Source organism: Sarcophilus harrisii, chromosome 3 (genome assembly GCF_902635505.1).
Source record: "Sarcophilus harrisii chromosome 3, mSarHar1.11, whole genome shotgun sequence".
NCBI classification, from domain to species: Eukaryota; Metazoa; Chordata; class Mammalia; order Dasyuromorphia; family Dasyuridae; genus Sarcophilus; species Sarcophilus harrisii.
This window is the reverse complement of record NC_045428.1, coordinates 520463256-520484985: the sequence shown is the minus strand read 5'-3', so window position 1 is coordinate 520484985 and position 21730 is coordinate 520463256. Positions and strand designations below refer to the sequence as shown.

The window sequence follows — 21730 nt, the reverse complement described above, 5'->3', positions numbered from 1 at the left end:
TTTAGTCACTATTTAATGGAATTTGGAGTGGTCTGGGGGAGGGGTTGGCAGATTCCTACCTTTACTCTGCCATCTTGGCTCCAATTGCCCCTGGAAAGATTTGAACCTATTTTCTAAACATTTCAGATCAATTCAGTGAGCATTTATTGAGAGACTACTATGTTTCAGAACTACTATGTTTTAGAGACTCTTCTAGGAATACAAAGACCAATAACAACAACAACAACAACAATAATAATAAATTTCTGCTAAAAATCTTATATTCTCCTGCATGTATTATAAAATATCCACATATTAGTTCACAAAGAGATGGAAAGACAAACATATAGAATATTTATTAAGTACTTAGTACTTACTATATACCAGGCAGTGTGTTGTTTTATATTAATACAAAATATATGAAAATAAATGCAAAGTAATTTGAAGAAAGGGACCAAAGAAAGGTCTCTTGAAAGAGATTTCACTTGAACTGAGACTCAAAAGGGACTGATAATTCCAAGAACCATGGATAAGGAAGGATAAGAGATATGGAGTATAGTCTGTGCAAGGTCACAATGACCACTGTGATGTGAATGCAATATATAAAGAATAAGGTAGACCAGTTTCCATAGATAAGGGCATAAATAAATTGAAATTTTCCAACAGTAACAATTGTTTCAATTACCAAAAGGTTTTAACTAAATATTTTCTCTGTCTAGAGGAGGATGCTGCATAACACATTCAGTCTTAGTGAGTAATTTTAAAAGTCTTCATCTTCTAATTGCTTTTCTTCATTAATCTCTCCCCACCCCCCCGAAAAAATTACAAAGTACAAGAAAATCCATTAAGTGTTGAAAGGATGCACTTTTAAAAAGAAAAACTGTAACTTTAAGACTAAGTAGGGAAAGGGCAAGAAGAACATCTCCAATGGTCCTTTGTATGCCCTGCTAGGTACAAAGACAAGAAAAACTAAGTTTAAATCCTACCTTTGACATTTAAGAATTGTGTGAATCTAGGCAAGTTAAACCTCTAAGTCACAGGTAACAATCTGTTTTAGTGGAAGAAGTTCTATATATGCCATACATACATACATACATACATGTAATTTCTTTCATTCTCAAGAGCTAAAAATGGCAATTACTAAAAATTATTTAATCAAAACTGTAGTCCATAGTTAGTTCTACTGTGAAAACACCTTTGCTATTTGCTTCTTCTCCAGTAATGCAGCTATCAATGTAGTTAAAGCCATTTCATCCTAGCTCAAATTAAGGGGACGCCCATCAAGTGGGGAATGGCCAGATAAATTGTGGTGTGTGATAATGATGAAATACTATTGTGCTATAAGAAATGATGAGCAGGATAGTCTCAGAAAAAAATTTGTAAAGTCCTCTATGAGCACATGCAAAATGAAATGTAATGTATACAAAATAACAGCATTATTGTAAGGTGATCAGCGGTGAACGACTTTGCTATTCTTAGCAATGCAGTGATCCAACACAACTCTGAAAATCTTAGGATGAAAAATGCTATCCATGCCCAGAGAAATAACTGATTGTGTCTGAATACAGAAGGATCTTTAAAAAAAAAACAAAAACAAAAACAAAAAACAACTTTATTTTTCTTGAGGTTTTTTTGGGGGGAGGAAAGATGTTTTCCTCATATCATGACTTTTATGGAAATGTTTAACATAATTTCATATGTGCTTTCTTGATGGGGGGTAATGTGGGGAGGGAGGAAGGGAGAGAATCTAGAGCTCAAAATTTTAGAAACTAATGTTTAAAATTCTTTTACATGTAACTGGGGAAAAAAATAAAATGTTAAATAAACATAAAAGAAAATAAATTACTCTTTGTATTTATTTTCTGGGGTACATGTTGTTTCACTAGATTAAATGTAAACTCCTTGAGGGAAAGGATTGTTTTGTTTTTCTCTCTGTAGTGCTAAGGTTTAGCAAAGTGCCTGGTACATAGCAAGTGCTTAACAACTTTGATGATTGACTGGCATAAAATCATTTACAGTGTATTCTTAAAGTTTCTCCTCAATAGTATTTGCAAAGCAAATTTTTCAGGGACATTTCTAAATCCAATACTTGTCTACTAAAATGATTTAAAAACACAGGTGATCTCTCAATAAATAGTATTCATTTTTATACTAATAAAAGAAATAGACTATCCTGTGACTCTCTCTCTTAGTTATTGCTGGCAAGATTCTTGCAAAAGTTCTCCTTAATAGACCGATACTTTATCTGGATCATTATCATCTATCGGAAGCCAGTGTGGCTTCTGAAAGGATATTTGCTACCCAACAACTACAGAAGCGACAGGAGCAGAACAAAGTCATGAGGATTTAGGGAAAATTAAGTCAAAATTTGGTTGTCCAAATTGGTATTATTGCACATCAATTTCATGATAGCATGTTTGCCTGGATTCTGGATAATGGAAAATGCTCTTGTGCTTTCCCAGTCACTGTTGGAGTGAAACAAGACTGTGTGTTTGTTTCCCCACTTTTTAGCATATTTTCAGCAATATTGTCAGACACCTTCAATGAGGACAAATAATGACATCAATCAACTACTGCACTGATGGTAAATTATTTAACTTGAAAAGGCTACAAGCCAAGACTAAAGTGGAGAGAAAATTGGTGCATGATTTTTTGGTTTACAGATGACTGTGCGCTCAATGAAGCTTCTGAAGCTGAGATGCAACAAAGAATTGATTGATTCTCTGCTGCCTCTGCTAATTTTGTCCTATTAACACTAAGAAAACATAGGTTTTCCACCAGGCAGTACAACACCACACATAGATGAAATCACAGATTATAGCAAAAGGAAAGTTATGAATACTTTGGATAAATTCACTTACCTTGGCAGTATACGTTCCAGAGATGTACATATTAATAATGAGCTTGCTGCACACATTGCCAGAGCTAGCTCAGTTTTAGTAAGCTCAGAAGGAAAATGTGGGAGAGAAGAGGTTAGCCTATCAAACTGAAGGTTTACAGAGCTGCTGTGCTGACATTGCTGTGTATTTGTGAAACAGTATAGTGTAACAGTAGGATAGTATAACAGTACAATGCCAGGAAACTGAATTAATTCCACTTAAATCATCCTAGGAAAATTCTGAAGATCACCTGACAAGATAAGGTATTGGAGACTGAGGTCCTCTCTCAAGTTGAACTACCAAGCATTCAAAATCTACTGCGGAAAGCGCAACTCTGTTGGGCTGGCTACATCATTTGAATGCCAAACATACACTTGCTACAGAAATTCCCACAAATCAAGCATTCATATTCAGAAGAAGCAATACAAGGTCATTCTCAAGTTCTCTCTGAAGAACTTAGGAATTGATTGTATGACACAAAAGACAATAGCATAGAACCACCTAGAATGGCATTCCTTCATCAAAGAAGGTGCTTGTGCTCTATAAGCAAAGCAAAACTTGGTAGCTCAAAAGAAACACTGAGATCCTCAGATTTAGAGAATTTACCCCAAATATTCTCATGGCCTATTTGTGCCCAACCTTGGTAGAGTATTCCAAGCTCAGAATGGTTTCATCAGCTACAGTGCAACACAATGTAACTTGATTCTAACATAATGATGTCAGTTTGGTCTTCTTTGAGAGCAAAGAAAAACAACCAACTAGCCAACCAAGTATTATTATGTGCCTACTATGTGTTAAGGCATTGCACTGGGAATACAAAAAAAAAAAAGGCAAAAGGCATCTCCTGCCTTCAGGGGACTCACAATCTAATGGAAAAGACAACAAGCCAAAAATATGTATAAACAAGCTATATATAAGATAAACAGGAAATAATTAACAGAGGGAAAGCATTGGATTTAAGAGGAGTTGATAAAGGCGCGAATTTATATAATAGCTAGGATTTTAGTTGGAACTTGAAGGAAGGGAAGGAGTTGAGGAGGGAGAATAAACCAGGAATGAAGGATAGCCAGAGAAAATGCCCAGAGCTGAGAGATGAAGTGTCTTATTCATGAAATAGACTGAATCAAAGGATCAAAGAGTAGATGGCAAGGAATAAGGTAAAAGAAGATGGAAAGGTAAGGAGGAACCATGTTATGAAGGGCTTTGAATGCAAACAAAGGATTTTGTATTTGATCCTGGAGGTGAAAGGGAAACTATGGAAGGTGACGATGATCAGACCTGCTCATTAGGAAAATCACTTGCTGAATGTAGGATGGATAGGAATGGAGAGAGATTTGTGCAGGCAGACCCACCAGCACTTTTGCAATAGTCTAGGCATTAATTAATCAGGACCCATACCAAAGTGATAGAAAGTAGCAATGTCATGTTCCAAACATGAGGTATTCCTCAATTTATTCATACTATACTCTCAAACATACAATCCTACCAAAAACAAACTGAAATTCTATAGGTTATTATTGTCTTCTACTATAAAACATGTAAGACAAAAAGGGAACACAAGCCAAACAGTGATGTTTAAAATATTACTACATTCTGCTCTCACAAAGGAATATGTTTTACCATAAAATGTTATAAGTTAGTTGATTAGTTCCTCAGGCTATCCCATAAATACCAATTTAACTCACAATTTTAGTTTAGTACTTGGCATAACACAGAGGCCTTTAATAAATATTAATTGACTGAATGACGGTGAATCTATTCTATAGTACTATAGAACAAAACCACAATTTATAACATTGTTTCTATAGAAAATGCAGTACCAGTTGGAATTATAGACACCAAGAGTATATCTTTCTGGTCAGAGATCTAGTCAGAGGGTACTTTTACCTCTCAGCACATTATACACATCCTATAAAAGAACAGGAGCTCTCTTTCTCCCAATTACCAGAATAAGGTAAAAAATTTCCTTCATCAGAGCTCCTGGGAAGAAGGGTCTACAGGCAGTGACAATGACTTTAAAGGAAGCAGACGTGCCCAAGGCAAGAGTTCCCCCTATATCTCAGCACATCACAGTTCCTGCTAAATCCACCAGATGGCACGATTAGTAGTAAAAGTAGAAGAGCTATATATAGGAAAGGTTCTTTCAAAAATGAGGTGTGTTCATTCATAGGTAAGAAACTGCCATTATTGTTCAACTAACTTCAAGTTTAGCCAATTTAAACCTTAACTGACCTACATAACCTATATAAATCAAATTACCTCAAGGAAATCAAATGAACATAGAAACAGCATCAGCCAACAAATATATGAGCAAAAAGTAAAATATAACAAAAAAGTGGGAATGACAGAAACTGGTCTGAAAAGTCTTAAGCATCAGAGGATAATAGATTTTGAGTTGGAAAGGGCCTCATGGGTCATATTATCAAACAATTTCATTTTACAGATGATGAAACTGAGACATCAGAGAAATAAAATGATCAAAGATAGTAAGAGATTATGAATGACATCTTATAAAACAGTGAGAAGTTGCACATAGGAAAACAAAATTATAGAAGTCAGATGAGATGCCCGATTATATTAGGACACCTCAAGAGTATTAAAGGATGAAATCTAAAAAAGTAAACAGACAAAAAAATGGAAAAGATCTATCAGAATTTTTATAACAAACTATTTTCTCCTGTCAGTAATAGTTAAGTTATGATAAGCTAAAGTGGTGCTCATCTTTCTGAGTTCAAATCTGGCTCGGATACTGCCTAGCTGTGTGACCCCCGGCAATTCACTTCACCCTGTTGGCCTCAGCTCCTCACTATAAAATGAGTTGGAGAAGGAAACAGCAAACCTTTCCAGTATCTTTGTCAAGAAAATTCCAAATAAGGTCATAAAGAGTCAGACACAAGTGAAATAACTGGATAACAACAAATAGTGAAATTACAACATTTGGAGTCTAATATCATAATTCATGATATAATGTCTATAAAGAAAACAAAATAGAAAGAGCAGCTTGATTAGATCTAGCAAAACCAGAAGAAGTTAAAGAAAAAACAATTTTGATATATGAAATACAGGATGATACCAAACACATGGACAAAATTTAAAATATTATTGAATTGGAGGAAAAGAAATGATCAAGAAAATCTCTATCAATCACCCTCTTCTCTTGACACTCTCCTCTAGGTTTTAAGATACTATTCTCTCCTGGTTCTCCTCCTACTTCTCTGACTGTTCAATCTTCTTTGATGAATCTCTGTCTAGCTCAGGGGTCCTCAAACTATGGCCGCGGGCCAGATGCGGCAGCTGAGGACATTTATCCCCCTCATCCAGGGCTATGAAGTTTCTTTATTTAAAGGCCCACAAAATTAAGTTTTTGTTTTTACTATAATCTGGCCCTCTAACAGTCTGAGGGACAGTGAACTGGCCCCCTATTTAAAATGTTTGAGGACCCCTGGCCTAAGTCATGCCCAATAATGGTTGGTGTCCCTAAGATTCTAGGGCCTCTTCTCCCTTTACACACTATTTGTGATTTCATTTGGTGATTTTATCTGCTCCTATGAATATAATTATCACCAATACGGTAGCGATTCTCAGTTCAATTTATCCAATCCTAACCTCTCTACTGACTTCAAGTTTCCTATCTCCAATTGTTTTTTGGAAATCTAGAAGTAGATGTCCCACAGACATCTTATAATATCCATGTTCAAAACAGAACTCATCATTCCCTCTCACCCCTTCTCCATTCCAAATTTATTGTCTAAGGCAGAACCATCTTCCTAATCTCACAGCTTCAGTATCATACTTGACATTTTATTTATTATCTCTCACTCCCCATATCTAATCTGTTGTCAAGGTCCACTTAATTTTATCCCTGTAATCTCTGGCATATACCTCCTCTCTTCTGATACTGTCACCATTCTAGTGCAGACAGACTTTCATCATTTCATTCCTAGACAACTGCAATAGCCTACTAGAAGGTCTACTTGCTTCAAGTCTCTCTCTCTCTCTGGTCCATCCCCCACTCTGTTATCAAAGCCTAAAGCACAGGTTTGACCATGTTACTCCCCTACTCAGTCAACTCCAGTGGCCCCCTATCATCTACATGATCAAATATAAAATCCTTTGTAGAATTCATAACATCCCCCCTCTTGGCTGTTTCTTGAAAAAGACACTATTTCTCAATTTCAGGCATTTTCACTAGTAGTGTTCCTAATGCCTGGACAACTCTGACTTCTCATATCTACTTCTGGGTTTCCTTCAAGTCACTACTAAAATCCCACCTTCTACAGGAAGCCTTTCCTGAGCTTATTTAATTCTAGTGCTTTTTCTCTGTGGATTATTTGCAATTTATCCAGTAGCTTATATGTACATAAGTTATTTGCATGCTATCACTTCCAAAAGCAGGAACTGTCTTTTGAATACATTTGGATCCTTATGCTTTTTATTTTCAGAATAGTACCTAGCACATAGTAAGCACTTAATAAATATTTATTGATTGACCCTTGACAGAAACAGGGAAGGATTTTGGAAAAAAGGATATTGAGATCACAGTTTGGGATGTGTTGAATTGAAATTTCCTGCAAACAGATGGAAATATGGAACTGGAACTTAGCAGAGAGAGGAGAGGTTAATATGTAGATTTGGAAGTATATATATATATATATATATATATATATATACATACATACATACATACATACTGGAGTATATGGTATTATTCCTGGAGTATTGATGAGATCACAGTGATTTTTTTTTTGTCTGTTTGATTTGTTTTTTTTTTCATAGTGAGTATTAAGAAAGAAGTGAAGAGGACCCAGGACAGAGACCAAGGGGTAGACCCAGAGAGGGAAAAGATAGAGATGATGCTACTATAAGTGAGACTGAGAAGGAATAGTCAGAGTTAGTAGAAAATCGATAACAAAACAATTATACATCTAATAGTTCAAAAGAATATAAGATTCTATTATGCTTATTTTTTGTTGATAATTTTTTAAAAAGTTCGACCACAATATATTTTAAATGGGCTTTTGAAAAATATTCTGGAAATATAAACTAGGACACCCCGAGGGTTTACTATTTCCAAAGGCCTAGTGAACAAACAAGTATTTTTTTAAGGTAGGACTACTTATAACTTCTGAGTTACAAGTCCCTTTCTTCAGATATCCCAACATTAGATACCTACAATTTTCAGAAAAGAAAAATTGTAATTCCCTGCAGTTGCACATTCTAACTTGGTATATCTAATTTTAAACCAAGAAAAGGTTCAAAAATGTATATATACTCATTTTAAAGAAATTTTTATTCATGAATGTAAACTGCTTGCATTTTCGTTTTTCTTCCTGGGTTATTTATATCTTCTGAATCCAATTCTCCCTGAGCAACAAGAGAACTGTTCGGTTCTGCACACATATATTGTATCTAAGATATACTGTAACCCACTTAACATGTATAGGACTGCTTGCCATCTGGGGGAGGGAGTGGAGGGAGGAAAGGAGGGGGAAAATTAGAACAGAAGTGAGTGGAAGGGATAATGTTGTAAAAAATTACCCTGGCATGGGTTCTGTCAATAAAAAGTTATTTGAAAAAAAAAAAGAAAAAAAGAAATTTTTATTCATAATACTAAAATTACACTTCTTCAACTTCCTTTTATTCCTTACTTTGCACAAATATGCATGATATTCCAAAAGTCTAGACTTTGGGGGCATCTTGTATTCTACCACTTTTCTTTAAGCAATCAGTTTTCATACATGTTCAGTTCTTTGGAATGCTAGAGATTCATTTCTTTCTTTTTATAAAGGAATTGGAGAGATATGCAAACAAGTAACAAATTGTTTTAATTACTTTAAAAATAATATTTTCAAAAGCACCTAACACACAAACACTTCTTTGTGGTCTTACAGTCATATCAAAAGAATGGAAAATAGTGTCACATTATTATACATATTTTATGGACTTTCTCCACTATAAATCAGAATACAAGCTAGTAATATCTAATATCACTTTAACAAACACTGTATTTAAGAAATGTGAACAGAGATAACAAAAATTTTTAAAATTAAGAGAAATATGCTTACCAAAATTCCATCCATAGATGAAACTTTTTCCCAATTCTCCCAAGCCTTTTTCCTGACATGATTTGGTATCTTTAGTTTCTGACATAATGCAATAAAGTCAGGGTCTTCTGCTTCTTCAAATTCAAACCTACAGATAGGAAAAAGTTTATAAAAGGCATATAGAATTAAATCATAATGACACCTTAAACTACTATTGATAACCTGAAAAATGCCAAATATTAATTTCATTCTGACTGTCTAAAATATTGTGCCTTGTATAATAATAACAACATAGCACTTATATAATGCTTTACAGTTTGCAAAGACATTTTATTTGTATGTGTACGTGTATGTATCTATCTACAGATATATCTATATAGATAACTATACATATCTATAGATAAATAGATAGATCAATCAATCGATCGATCATCACCACAGTGGTGAAAAGCTACTGATATGGTTCATCTATATATATTCCAGGGTAACCAAATAGTTTTGTGAGAGAAAAAAATGAGCTAACTATTTTGAGAAACAGATATTATAATGAGAAAGAACTACAAATAATTTTACTATAATTAAGTATTGAGTTTTGTCAACACAGAATGAATTGCATTTTTAAATTTTCTTATAAGTATGTGTGCTTGAACATGAGCTATCTTCTGTTAAACCACTTTTCAGCTTTTACTTGCCCAATTAAAATGTTATTATAAAGCTAGGTTTGTCAATCTTTCCACCCCCCCCCCTCAATCTTTTGTATTACATTTATTTACTTTTGGAAGAAAAGGTGTTGTATATCATTGCAGGAGACTGTTCTCCCTCAAAAACTTGTCTTCTATTTCTTAATTGTTTTTCCCCCCAAAAAAAACTATTATAATTGCCACTTAAGTGTCTAGTGAGTAAGAGCAAAACTTAAGAGTTCAAGTCCTGCCTCAAATAATTATTAGCTATATAACTCAAGATAGCTTAACATTTCTCATCCTCCTTTCTTCATCTGCTGTTTTAATGACCAAATTAGATAAAATATGAAGTGTATCTTGAAAGCTTTAAAGTGTTAATACAAATCTTATCAACAGCTATTATTCATGTTGTTGTTGACTGATTCAAATACATTAAAACTCTGTTCCTTGACTATATAACAAGGAAGGGTAGTTTCTCTTCCACCTAACTTAGCTGAATCAAAATCCTAGTAGCAATGACCAAACCACACTGCTGGAAAAGAATAAGACAGTGACACCTAGTATAGCTGAGTCAAGACACAAAACTAGACCCCAAAGCAAATTTTCTTTCCATTTTCTTCCCTCTGCTGGGTAGATTCTTTACAGTAGGAATTTTGAACCTTTTTCTTTTGGTATGTCATAGAATCCCCTTTGACAGTCTAGTAAAATCTAACTGCTTTCTGGTTTTCTCAGGAGTTTTCTGTAGTGCCTTTGTATTGTATGTTGACTATCATGACAAATAAGAATTGCTAGTATCAGGACATTCAAGAGAATAACTTTACTAGCTGAATAAAGACAGTTTCAACTATATCACCATCCGAAATCTGACCTTTTTGTATTCTTTCTATCTACATATTTTAATTGTACATTTAAAATACTCAAAATGTTTTCAATGAGCCTATTAACAACAAACCAAATATTATATTATCTATTGTCATTTGGTTATATCCAAGTCTTTGTGACTCCATTTGGGGTGTTCTTGGCAAAGATCATGGAGCAGTTTTCCAGCTCATTTCACAGATGAGGAAACTGAGGCAAACAAAGTTAAGTGCCCAGGCTAATTTAGCTAGTAAATGTCGAAGGTCAGATTTGAACTCAGGAAGATGAGTACTGACTATCCACTGCTCCACCTAACTGCCCACTAGCATCCATTGACCTTCAAAAGAGCTGCAACTTCAAAATGGAAACAAATCCTGGCTTCCTTTAAGTCCCAACTAAAATCTCACTTCCTACGAAAAATCTTTTTTTTCCAAAGCTCATTATTGTTAATGCTTTTCCTTTGTTCAATATAGATCTTATTGTACCTAGTTATTTGCATGCTGTCTCCCCAGTTAGATGATGAGGATTGTCTTTTGCTTGAGTTCCCCAGTGCATAAGGACAATGCCTGGCAATTAAATGTTTATTGACTGGCTGGCTGGTTGAAGAATAAATATACTAAGTATATGCTTTTCAATCTCAAACATAAAGAATAACTACAAAGAAGAAAAACAACCAAGAAGTTGTAACATATCAACCTGTAGTATTCTACTGTATCCACTAGGATTGCTCACATAAAGATTTCACTAAGTAAACAATTCCATGTGATTTAGACACAGCTAAACATTCTAAAAACAATAATACAGACATCAGACATCAATGTCCCTATCCACCAGGAATTTAAAAATCAAAGTCAACTTTGACATGTTGATGCAGATCTACATCCAAGAATGAGTTTCATCTAAATTTGGGAAAGAAAAAAATAAAGATCAAATCAAAAGAGCAATCCTTGCCAGCTTTATTTTTTAAGTACTTATACCACAAATCACATTTTTCGGAAAGCATTGCACTAAAGGTTTTTAAACAATGAGCTATTTTACCAATCACTTCAAACAACTTTACATTTCTCATCGAAACATCTTAAAGCATTACAATACACAAAAGTCAGGGCTCAAATCTCACTAAATCTCTCAATAGTCTAGTAATTCTACGAAAGTTTCATTCTCGGCAGTCAATTAGATGATGGTGCTCTCATTTCCACCACCATTCTGACAGCAAAACCAATACTTTATTAGCTTTATTATACAGGAAATGGCAGCGAGCTATGCACAAGGAGGCATTCAGTATACGATTTATGGGGGTGGAGGGTTGTGTATTTTGTCGTTTTGCCTTTTTAACGAATCACACAGTGGCTTGCAATGCCTCGGATCTAAACAATCACCGAACTCCGACACAGAGAAAGAGAACGGGATCCTGAGCATCTACAGGGAGCAAACAATGCTGTAAAGTGCACTGGACTTTAACCCAGAAGAAACTTAGAAATCAAGCTCTGCTAACGACTCTCTCCCTTTCTCTCCCAGTGCCCCCTCTCTCCCCTCTAACAAGAAGACTTACTCGGGATCTCCAAGCACAGTCACCACCCCCACCCTCCCCGGCTGTCTTCCTCAACAACCCCAGAGGAAAGACACCACCTGTCACTTCTTCTCCCAAGGACCCAGGCCCGCCCCACCCACCTGTCAACCTGGGGCCAAGCCGGCCGCCGGGAAGCCCAGTCCGGGGAGCACGGCGGCCCGTCCCAGCTGTCAGCCCGGCCGGGGGCGGGCGAGGACGGCCGCCGTCTCCGGGGGTCCGTCCCCAGCTCGCGGCTCGGGGCCGGAGCGCCTCCCAGCCGCGGCAAGCGGCCCCTCCCTGCACGCCCCGGCGCCCGGCGGGCGCCCCGCTCCCCGAAGGGCTCCGGCCCCGGCTCTCTCACCTGACCGGCGGCAGGTCGTCCGCGCCGCTGTCCGGCTCCGGTTCCTGCTCCCGAGGGGGAGGGGAAGGCGGCGGCGGCGGCGGCGGCGGCGGCTCCGGAGCGGCACCAGCCGGTTTCCGAGGGGCTTTAGGCGGCATGACCGACGGACCGGCAGCAGTGATGAGGGGGTGGAAGGCGCGGAGGGAAAGGGGAGCACGCGTGCACGCGCTCTCTCCTCGGGAATGCGCCGCACCAGTCCCCCCTGGTCCCGTGTCGGCTCCCTTTAGAAAACTTTGTGTTCCCCCGAAAACAACCAAACAACCGGGAGAGCCCTGTCTCCACCCACCTCTCTACCCCTAGCCCGGCACCAAAAGCTCCGCGCTCAACCGCGGGAAAACGTCACTTCCGCTCCTGCGCGTTGAGTCCCGCCGAGTTATCGGGCCCGCCAGCTGAGCCCGGGAGGCCGGAGGCTGGAGGTCCCGGGGAGAAACCAGGGCGGGGCCGCATCTGCGGGCTGCTGCAAGTCGGGGCCCACAAGGATATTGCTTGTGCTGCGGCTGGTTTACGCGGGGGGGAGGGGGGATTAGGAGGCGCCCTAGCAGCTAATCCCGGGCTCATCCCCAGCGTGCCGGGGTGGTCCTTCCCAAGGTTACCTGAAATACCTTTGTGCTTCCCGGGATGCGGGGCCCCTCTTCCCTTCTCGCCACCATCATCAATCCCCGACACTTTTGCGGCCCGGGGCAAGCCATTGCATCTCTTTGCCTCAGTCTCCTCAGCTGTAAAATGGGGGTAAAACCGGACCTACCTTATAAAGTGGTTGTGAGAATCAAGTGAGACAATAATTGTCAAGCTAATAGCCCGTAGTAAGTGCTATGTAAGTATTATGATCGTCCTTCATTATAAATCCTTACCTCAGCGTGTGGCATATTTTTGCTTATTGTTCAGTCCTGTACAATTATTCGTGATCTCATTGGGGGTTTTCTTGGGAAAAATATTGGAAGGGTTTGCCCTTTCTTCTTCTGGGGCCCTTTGCAGATGAGGAAACTGAGGCAACCATTAAATGGCTTGCCCAGGGTCACACAAGTAGCAATTATGTGAGGCCGAATTGAAGTCAATTGTTGATGACTCTGTTTGCTTTTTCCATTGAGCCACCTAGCTGCTTCCTGTCTGCCACAGAGTAAACATTGTATACATGCATGAAATATACATATGTTTCGCTATTATTGTAAATCTTATTCATTGTAAAGCTCTTAGCACAGAAATCATTATTACTAAATTTTTGTTTGATATGATTGGGATTTATTAGAATGATGCAGTGGAAAGATGAGACTTTGGACTCAGCAGTCTTGGGTTCAAATCCCATGTATGATTCTTGCTTCCTCTGAGGCCTTAGACAAATAAATTAGTCTCTCTAAGTCAGTTTCTTTACCTGCATAATGAGATATTTGGAGCTAGATGGCCTTTTCATGTCCCACCCAGCCCTAAGTCTGTAAATCTATGATGCCATGATCTTTCAGCATTCACTTTTATTCCAACTGAACATGCACAGTTTGCACAGAAACCCAAAGGGGATCTAAGAGATAGAACTTTTAGACATGGAGTTTTCACAGGATTGGTAGTTTGAACAAATCCTGCCTTAGTTATACATTTCTAGAGACTAAAGCTTACTTTTTTTCTTTTTTTCCTTCTTCTCTTTCTCCCTTCCCTCCTTCCCTTCTTTCCTCCATTCTTTCTATCCTTCTTTTCCTCTTTCCTCTATTCCTCCTTTCCTTCTTCCCTTCCTTTCTTGCTTTCGTCCCTTCTCCCTATCTTTACTTTCCTTTCTTTCCTCTCTTCTTTCCTTCCCTCCCTCCTTCTTTTCCTTCCTTTCTCTCCCTCCTTCCTTCCTTCTTCTCTTTCTCCTTTCCCTCCTTCCCTTCTTTCCTCCATTCTTTCTATCCTTCTTTTCCTCTTTCCTCTATTCCTCCTTTCCTTCTTCCCTTCCTTTCTTGCTTTCGTCCCTTCTCCCTATCTTTACTTTCCTTTCTTTCCTCTCTTCTTTCCTTCCCTCCCTCCTTCTTTTCCTTCCTCTTTCTCTCCCTTCTTCCTTCCTCTCTCCCTCTTTCTTTTTTTGTAAAATGAGAGAATTGGATCACTTGATGTCTGTCCATTCCTGCTCAAAATGAATTAAGACAAATAAAAACTGTTGTAAGAGGTCCAAGAAGATGAGTTTCCTTTTGAAAGAATTGGATATTAGATGGTCCTAAAAGATAGGATTTGGTTAATTGGAAGAAAGAGAAAGAGGAATCCTTTATGGAGAGCTTTGGAATTCCTTGGGCAAAGGCTTGAAGTGGGAGTGTCTTGGTGAATTACAGGAATAGTGCATGGCTTGACAGAAATAGTCCATAAATGCTAGTTTAAGAACTTTGGACTTTCCTGGAATAAGCAGGGAACCCTTGAACAATTTAGAAGAGGCAGTATAGTATAGTGAAAAGAACTCTTCAGAGTGAAACCAATTTTCTGTGTGACCTTTGACAAGTCATTTAACCATTATTTACTGAATAGGTAGGGCCAGATGAATTTTGAGGGTTATGTAGTTGTGCCATTGCCTTGGCATCTCAATTTTTTACTCTCCAGAAACTAATAGCATGAGTTGTCAGACTGTTTATAATCTGCTTCCTCTTGTCTTTCCCTTCTACCTCTCCTACCCATTGCTCCCTTTGATATATCCCATTTGACCATTAAATAAAGGAAAAAATTCTACTTAATCTTATTGGAATTGTCACCAATAAATAGCTCTTGGTATTATAAGGTGGAAAAAGAGGGAAAGGAGAAGAGTAGAACCCTGAGCCTCGATATTAATCTTGATTTTATGGGCTCTCCCTATATCTTCTTTCCAGGAGGAGAGTCTCCTGAATTCCAGAGGGCATCCCAGCATCATTTCTGAATCAACTGATGGCAGTTTCTGCATCCAGGGCCAAAGACAGATTGGATGTGGTTTCATGACCCTTCAGAAGGCCAGCAGAAAAGATACCTGATATTTAGGGATATCATCATATCTCTAGTGGAAGGATTCCCAGGAGGAGTGAGTTACTCCACTTCAAGTCTTATCTTCTAAGCTTGAGCCTACTTTCTACTAGACTGTCTTTATACTCATAGAACAGTATATCATATTCTTTTTGTACAGCAAAATAACTATGGACATGTATACATATATTGTACTTAACATATATAACATGTATTGGTCAATCTGCCATCTGGGGAAGGACATGGGGGGAAGGACAGGAAAAATTGTAACAAAAGGTTCTGCAATTGGCAATGCTGAAAAATTACCCATGCATATATCTTGTAAATAAAAAGTTATAATAAAAATAGAAAGGTTTAATTAAAAAAAAGGAACAGTGTATCATAGACTTTTGGGGGTACTATATAAAATACTTCATTCTAAAAGCTAAGTTTGACTGATTAATTTATATCAATTGATAATAATGTCTGGGAAACACTCTGGTAGGGTAAGAAAGCAAACCTTTCCCTTCCCAGTCCCTTTCAAAGCGCTAAATATGGTCATATTCTGAGCACCCAACCTTGTTAATGTGAATGTGAATTGGGATATTTGCTCCAGAGTATAATCCTGTAGCTATAGCTTTAAGGTTTATGAACTTATCTTACACATCTAAATTGTGAGGTAGATATTGTATAAATAAGGAAACTACACATAACGGAACTGAGACTGTAACCTGGGACTTTCAAGAAAAATTCTCTTTTCATTTTACTCATGACTTGTCATTGGTAGCAACACTAAGCAAGTTTTGTTAAGATCTCAGTAAAATCCATAAGTACTTTCCCATAATTCTCTGAGCATTCTGACACCTTACATATTTCTGTTAACTAACGGCAATGGCAGTTCCCTACTAGTAGGGGCATGTGAGCTGTAGCTCTTGGGAAAACAACCCTTCAGTCCCTTAGGGCTGCCAGTGGAGTCCTGAGGAATGTAGTAGTCATGCTGTGAGCACCCAGCTGAGTCAGAAACACTGCTCCACATCTCTGGCTTGCTTCAAGCTAAAATCTCCCTTTCTCCAGGAGACCTTTCCTGATTTTATATATATATATATAATCAGTAGGTAAATGAATGAAAGACTTCATTAATGCTTATTGATCGACTGACCACCTCACAAGGTTATTATGAAGAACAACTTTAAAAAATTATCATACACCCACCCCCAAAGGACTTTTATTTTTATTAGTGTTCAGTTGTTTCAACATGTTCAACTCTTTGTGACCCCATTTAGGGTTTTCTGGGCAAAGATACTGGAGTGGTTTACCATTTCCTTTTCCAGTTCATATTACTGATGAGGAAACTGAAGCAAACAGGGTTTAGTGATTTGCCTTTATCCAAGATCACACAGCTAGGAAGTATCTAAGGCAGATTTAAACTCAAGATGAGTCTTCCTAACTTCAAGCTCAGCATTCTATTCACTGCATGCCCTATCTGCTGGCTTCTTTTGTTGTTTTGTTGTGTTTTTGGCCGAGTTAAGTGACTTGCCCAGGTCATACAGATGGTAAGAGTCTGAAGTTAAATTTGAACTCAGGTCTTCCTGACTCCAGGACCAGTGGTACTGCACTAGCTAGCTAACACTAACATATATACTAATACTAATGTACTTTGCAAACTTTTGCAAAAAATGCTAGTTATCAGCATTATTGTTGTATACCTTCAACATTCCTAGTACTGTGCTAAATAAATTGAAAGTTCAGAAGATTTCACCACAATGAATTTACAATCTAATTGAAATTTCACCTATAGAGTTAATGGAATCAAGTAACAGACATTGCCTTTTTAAGGTTTTACCCCTTTGGGACGCTACTTATATATTCCTAGCTTACAAAAACAATAGAAATATAAATATTTGCAGTTCTTTACTTCTTCAGAAAGTACAAAAAAGTTCTCTTCTTTAATACCATGGATTTAAGTCCACATTCGGTTAGTTATATTCAATATTAACTACCAGGCAATCAATAAACCTTTATTAATTGTGCATTGTGCACCAGGCATCTTGCTAAGTTCTGAGAATGCAAAAAAGAAGCTAATGCGTCCCTGCCTTCAAGGAGCTTACAATTTAATGGGGAAGAGAACATGAAAACAAATACATACAAAATAAGCCACATTCAGGATAAATAGGACATAATTAACAGAGGAAAGGCATTGAAATTAGAGGGTACCCCAGTCTCATTTAACCAATTAACACTAATTAATCCCCCACCTCCACCCGCCAATGTTTGGGGCACACATTCTTCTCTTCTGGTCAGCTACTGAGGAAAATGAGTTCAGACTTAAGGTTGTTTTTATATAGCATTCTTCCCCCCAAGCACACTTTCAAATGTATAATTAAATCTACATCTCTGATATAGGACTGGCAGAGGAGGTTGTTCTGAACTTCACGTTTAGATGTTTGTCTTCTGGTAAACCCTGACATGAACTCCAGCTTGTAGTGTCTTATTCTTTTGACCTTTCAAAGCACACAAAGTTGTAGCCATCTCTAATTGTAGTCATCTCTAATTATCTCCTGCTATAAGCAAAAAAAGTATGGACTTTATGTGTGTTTATGTACATATATTTAACACACATATAAATACATTTATGCACTGGAAATGGACTTCCAAATTAGAAAACTCTATACTGATTTGAACCTTCTTCACAACCTATAGTCTTACAAAGTTACTCAGAGGCCTGAGAATTTAAGTACCTTGCCCAGGCTCATATATCTGTCAGTTTATCTGTCAAAAGTGAACTCAGGACTTTCTAGCCCAAAGCTAACACTCTATTCATTATACCATGCTGCCTGTGTGTTTACATATATGTGCTATTATATATATATGCATATAATATATAACTATATATATGCATATATACATTTTTGGTACAGACTAGTGATTTCACGAATATGGGAAATTTGAGTCTGGAAAGTACCTCTACCAAAGTAGATAGGCAATTTTTTGGACACTAGTTTTAGAAAGTTATCTGGGTTCCAAAAGGGTGACTTGTCCATGATCACAAAACTAGTATTTGGCAAAGATAAGACTTGAATTCAGGTCTTCCTGACCCCAATGACAGCCTTCTATCTACTGTTCTACTGTACCGTGCTGTCTTTGTCATATACATACATCTATATATATATATATATGTGAGATATGTATATACATCTCTATATAATACGGCCATGTTTTAGTTTGGACCTATGATTTCACAGATAAAGATATCTGTTGTTGTGGAAATTTCCTTCACCCACACAGATTGTCTAAACATTTGTAACTTGGAGTCTTGTGTGCAAGTGTAAGGTACTGTCCCTTTCAGATTTGGCATTTGTATTTGTGGAAAGGGGAAGAAAGTTACACTAAATCCTTGAGAAAGCAACTACTCAGAGAAAAATATATGAGGGGAATTACAGTTATATAGAAGGAACTGGGAGAAAGGAGTTCTCAGATAAAAATTACTTACTGAAAGAAGTAAAAGGGTCTTATTTCCTAGCAGTGAATTTATGTATGTCTATTAGAACTTTGAGGTAGATATCTGGAAAATCCTGACAAATGGAACATTTTGGTGACTGGGACAACAATTTTTGGCCTGATAAAAATGTGAATTTTAATTTCTTATCCTAACGGAGACGGGAGTTGCTTCACCCAAAGAGCCCTTCTTTTAATGCAGAATAGAGAATGAAGAAATAGACCAAAGAGGCTAAGAAGAAAGTAGAAGCAGTGAAGTGGAGGTAGAAGGAGAATGGCGACTTGCCCCTGCTCCTTGAAAACTGCTGAGTTCAGCTGAGTCTGGCTAGGCAAATGGCTCATTAAAAAGAAAAGAAAAGAAAACAAAACAAAACAAAAACAAACAAAAAACGGAAAGCCACCGAAGTGAGAGCTAAGGGCTTAGAGCCTGCCTTGCCTCTGATGCGCTGATTGGAGGAAGCCAGGGTTTTCATTTTCTGGGAGTTGAGATGATTAGAGGAAAAGCTTTGCTTCTGAGAGCACTCTGGAGGAAGAAGAACCCTTGTTGCTAACAGAACTGGCAAGGGAAAAGGGAGGTTTGTTTTCCTTGCCCTTTATTGCCACCTACAGCTGGTCAGAGGGAACTCATGAAAGGTTGGCCATGAATTTACAATTCATTCTTTCAAAGTCTAAAGGTCACCCAAGGTGTAGTGAAGCTGTATATCTGCTATGCACAAGTGTAGATCCTACCATTTAAATCATCCAAGATGACCCAGTACTTGGCTAAAATTGAGGTATATCTGTGTTATTTCTGTGACCTTGTAACCCTGTCAAAAAAGAAAATTATATTTGATACAGAGCTATCTAGGTTTCTAAGACTGGAGTTATCTGATTCATCATTCTCCCTTATACCCCATCTTATCAAGTTCTATTCATTCTAACTCAATATTATTTCTTATATAATTTCTCTTTTCTAATCCCACTACACATATCCTAGTTTAGGCTCTATTTCTTCTAGCCTTGACAATTTTAATAACCCTAACTGATCTTTCTGGTAATCCCTTTTTAAATCTTTTTTTTGTTGCACTGACCAGTCTTAGTAAATTACCATCATCTGAATTCCGGCATCTCAACATTGTTTCCACTTCACTTTACTATGGATGTTGTATATATTGTTCTATCAGTTCAGCTTACTTCACATATCAATTCCTATCATTCTTTCCAAATTTTTCTGAATGTTTTATTTCTTGCAGTACTATTCCTTTATATATATATACACCAAAATTTGTCTAACCATTCTCCCAACAATAGTTATCTACTTTATTTCGAGCTTTTACTACCACAAAAAGTTCACCTGATCATATTTTTCTAAATATATAAATTTCCCCTTTGTCTTTGATCTTTTTGGGTTTATGTTCTCAGTGTTTTCACTGGGTTTTGTGGTAAAAGGAGTCATGGTTCACAAATTTGGGATATAGGCATGAGCAACTGTGTTGGGCCACAGTTTGTCAGTTAGTTGGTTGTTTTCCTTTCTAATCAAAGAACAGCAAAATGGCATCACTATGTCAGGGTCACTGCAGGGTGTTTTCAACTGTGACTGATCAGATCAGTATGAACTTGGAAGGCTGTACCACACATTGGGCACAATTAGGCCAGATGAGCAGTTGGGGTGGAGATATCTTTAAATGTTGATATCTCGTGTATTTTTTGAGCTACTGCAATTCTGCTTTGCTCATAGAGGACAGTGCCTTCCTTGGGGCATACCATGGGGAGCAGTTCTATGTTAGTGTCTTTCTTGTTTCACAGACAATTTAAGAATTCTTCAGAAAGACCTCACATGTTCTTATATTGCTTCTTCTGGCCTTTGTGAGAGCACTTCATTTGTATGAGTGCTTTGTAAAATAATCTTTTAGGCAAGTGTATGTTTGACATTCAAACCAAGTGGCCAGCCCATCAGAGTTGTGCTCTCAGCAGTACTTTGAATGCTTGGCAGTTCAGTTCAAGAAAGGACTTCATGGTCTGGAATCTTAACTTCTCAGATGATCTTCACAATTCAGATGGAAGTGGGTTAGTTTCTTGGCATGGTACTGGCTACTGTCCAGGTTTCATAAGCATACAACAACGTCAATACAACACATTTTTCTTTAAAATTTTATAATCTTTGCATAAATTATTCTCTGGGTTCTACGCATTTCATTCTACATAATTTAATATATATTCTCAAATTTCTCCAAATCTATTAATTTGATAATTTCTTCTTATGCAATAATATTCTATTATATTAAAATATCATAATTTGTTCAACCATTCTTTAATTGATGGACATCCCAGAAAAAACATTCTTGAGGGAGGAAAGGAGAGTGAGAGAGCAAGAGGGAGAGAGAGAACTATGGAGAGAGAAGGGGGGTAGAGAGAGAGAGAGAGAGAGAACATGATTTGATTATAATGAGACTGCTTTGTATACACGTTAGGTCAGCAAAACTTTGACTAACACAATGTATTTTATAATGTGTGAGTTATAGTTCTTATGCTATTTGTTATACTATTTATAAAGATATGTCTGTTATTTATGAAACTCTTGACACTGTTATCCTTTTGAAAAAAAAAAAAGATACTTTAACCAGAAAATGTATCAACAAAAGATAAAAACTTTTTGAGCAAAGCCTCTATTATCTTCTGCAACTGAGTATTTCTCTTGACAATGGAAAAAGCAAAAGAAAAGAAAGAAAATTCATAAGGATCTTTCAATCATTTATTTAACTGTTTCCCCATGCAATTTATTTTTCATCACATTTTATCTTATATCATTAACCAATTGGTAAGATCTCTGCCTATTTCCAAAATTACTATAATGTTCATCCCAATTCAAATGAAATAGTTTTGGGTTTTGAGGTTGTTGGGTTTTTTCAATTAGCACCCTAGTTCCTGGGACTATTAATAAC

The 21730-nt window shown here is 37.3% G+C and overlaps 1 protein-coding gene across 1 annotated transcript in view; it reads right to left on the bottom strand.

Annotated features, from left to right (window-relative positions):
• The window catches only part of RB1 (RB transcriptional corepressor 1), a 175873-nt gene extending 163161 nt beyond the window's left edge, over positions 1–12712 (bottom strand). The window contains exons 1-2 of the mRNA XM_031961928.1: positions 12351–12712; positions 8924–9050 (exon numbers count right to left, since the gene is read on the bottom strand). Coding sequence (XP_031817788.1) covers positions 8924–9050; positions 12351–12487 — 264 coding nt within the window. The 5' untranslated portion in view covers positions 12488–12712. The remainder of the gene's footprint in view (positions 1–8923; positions 9051–12350) is intronic.
• Between the last annotated feature and the right edge of the window lie 9018 nt (positions 12713–21730).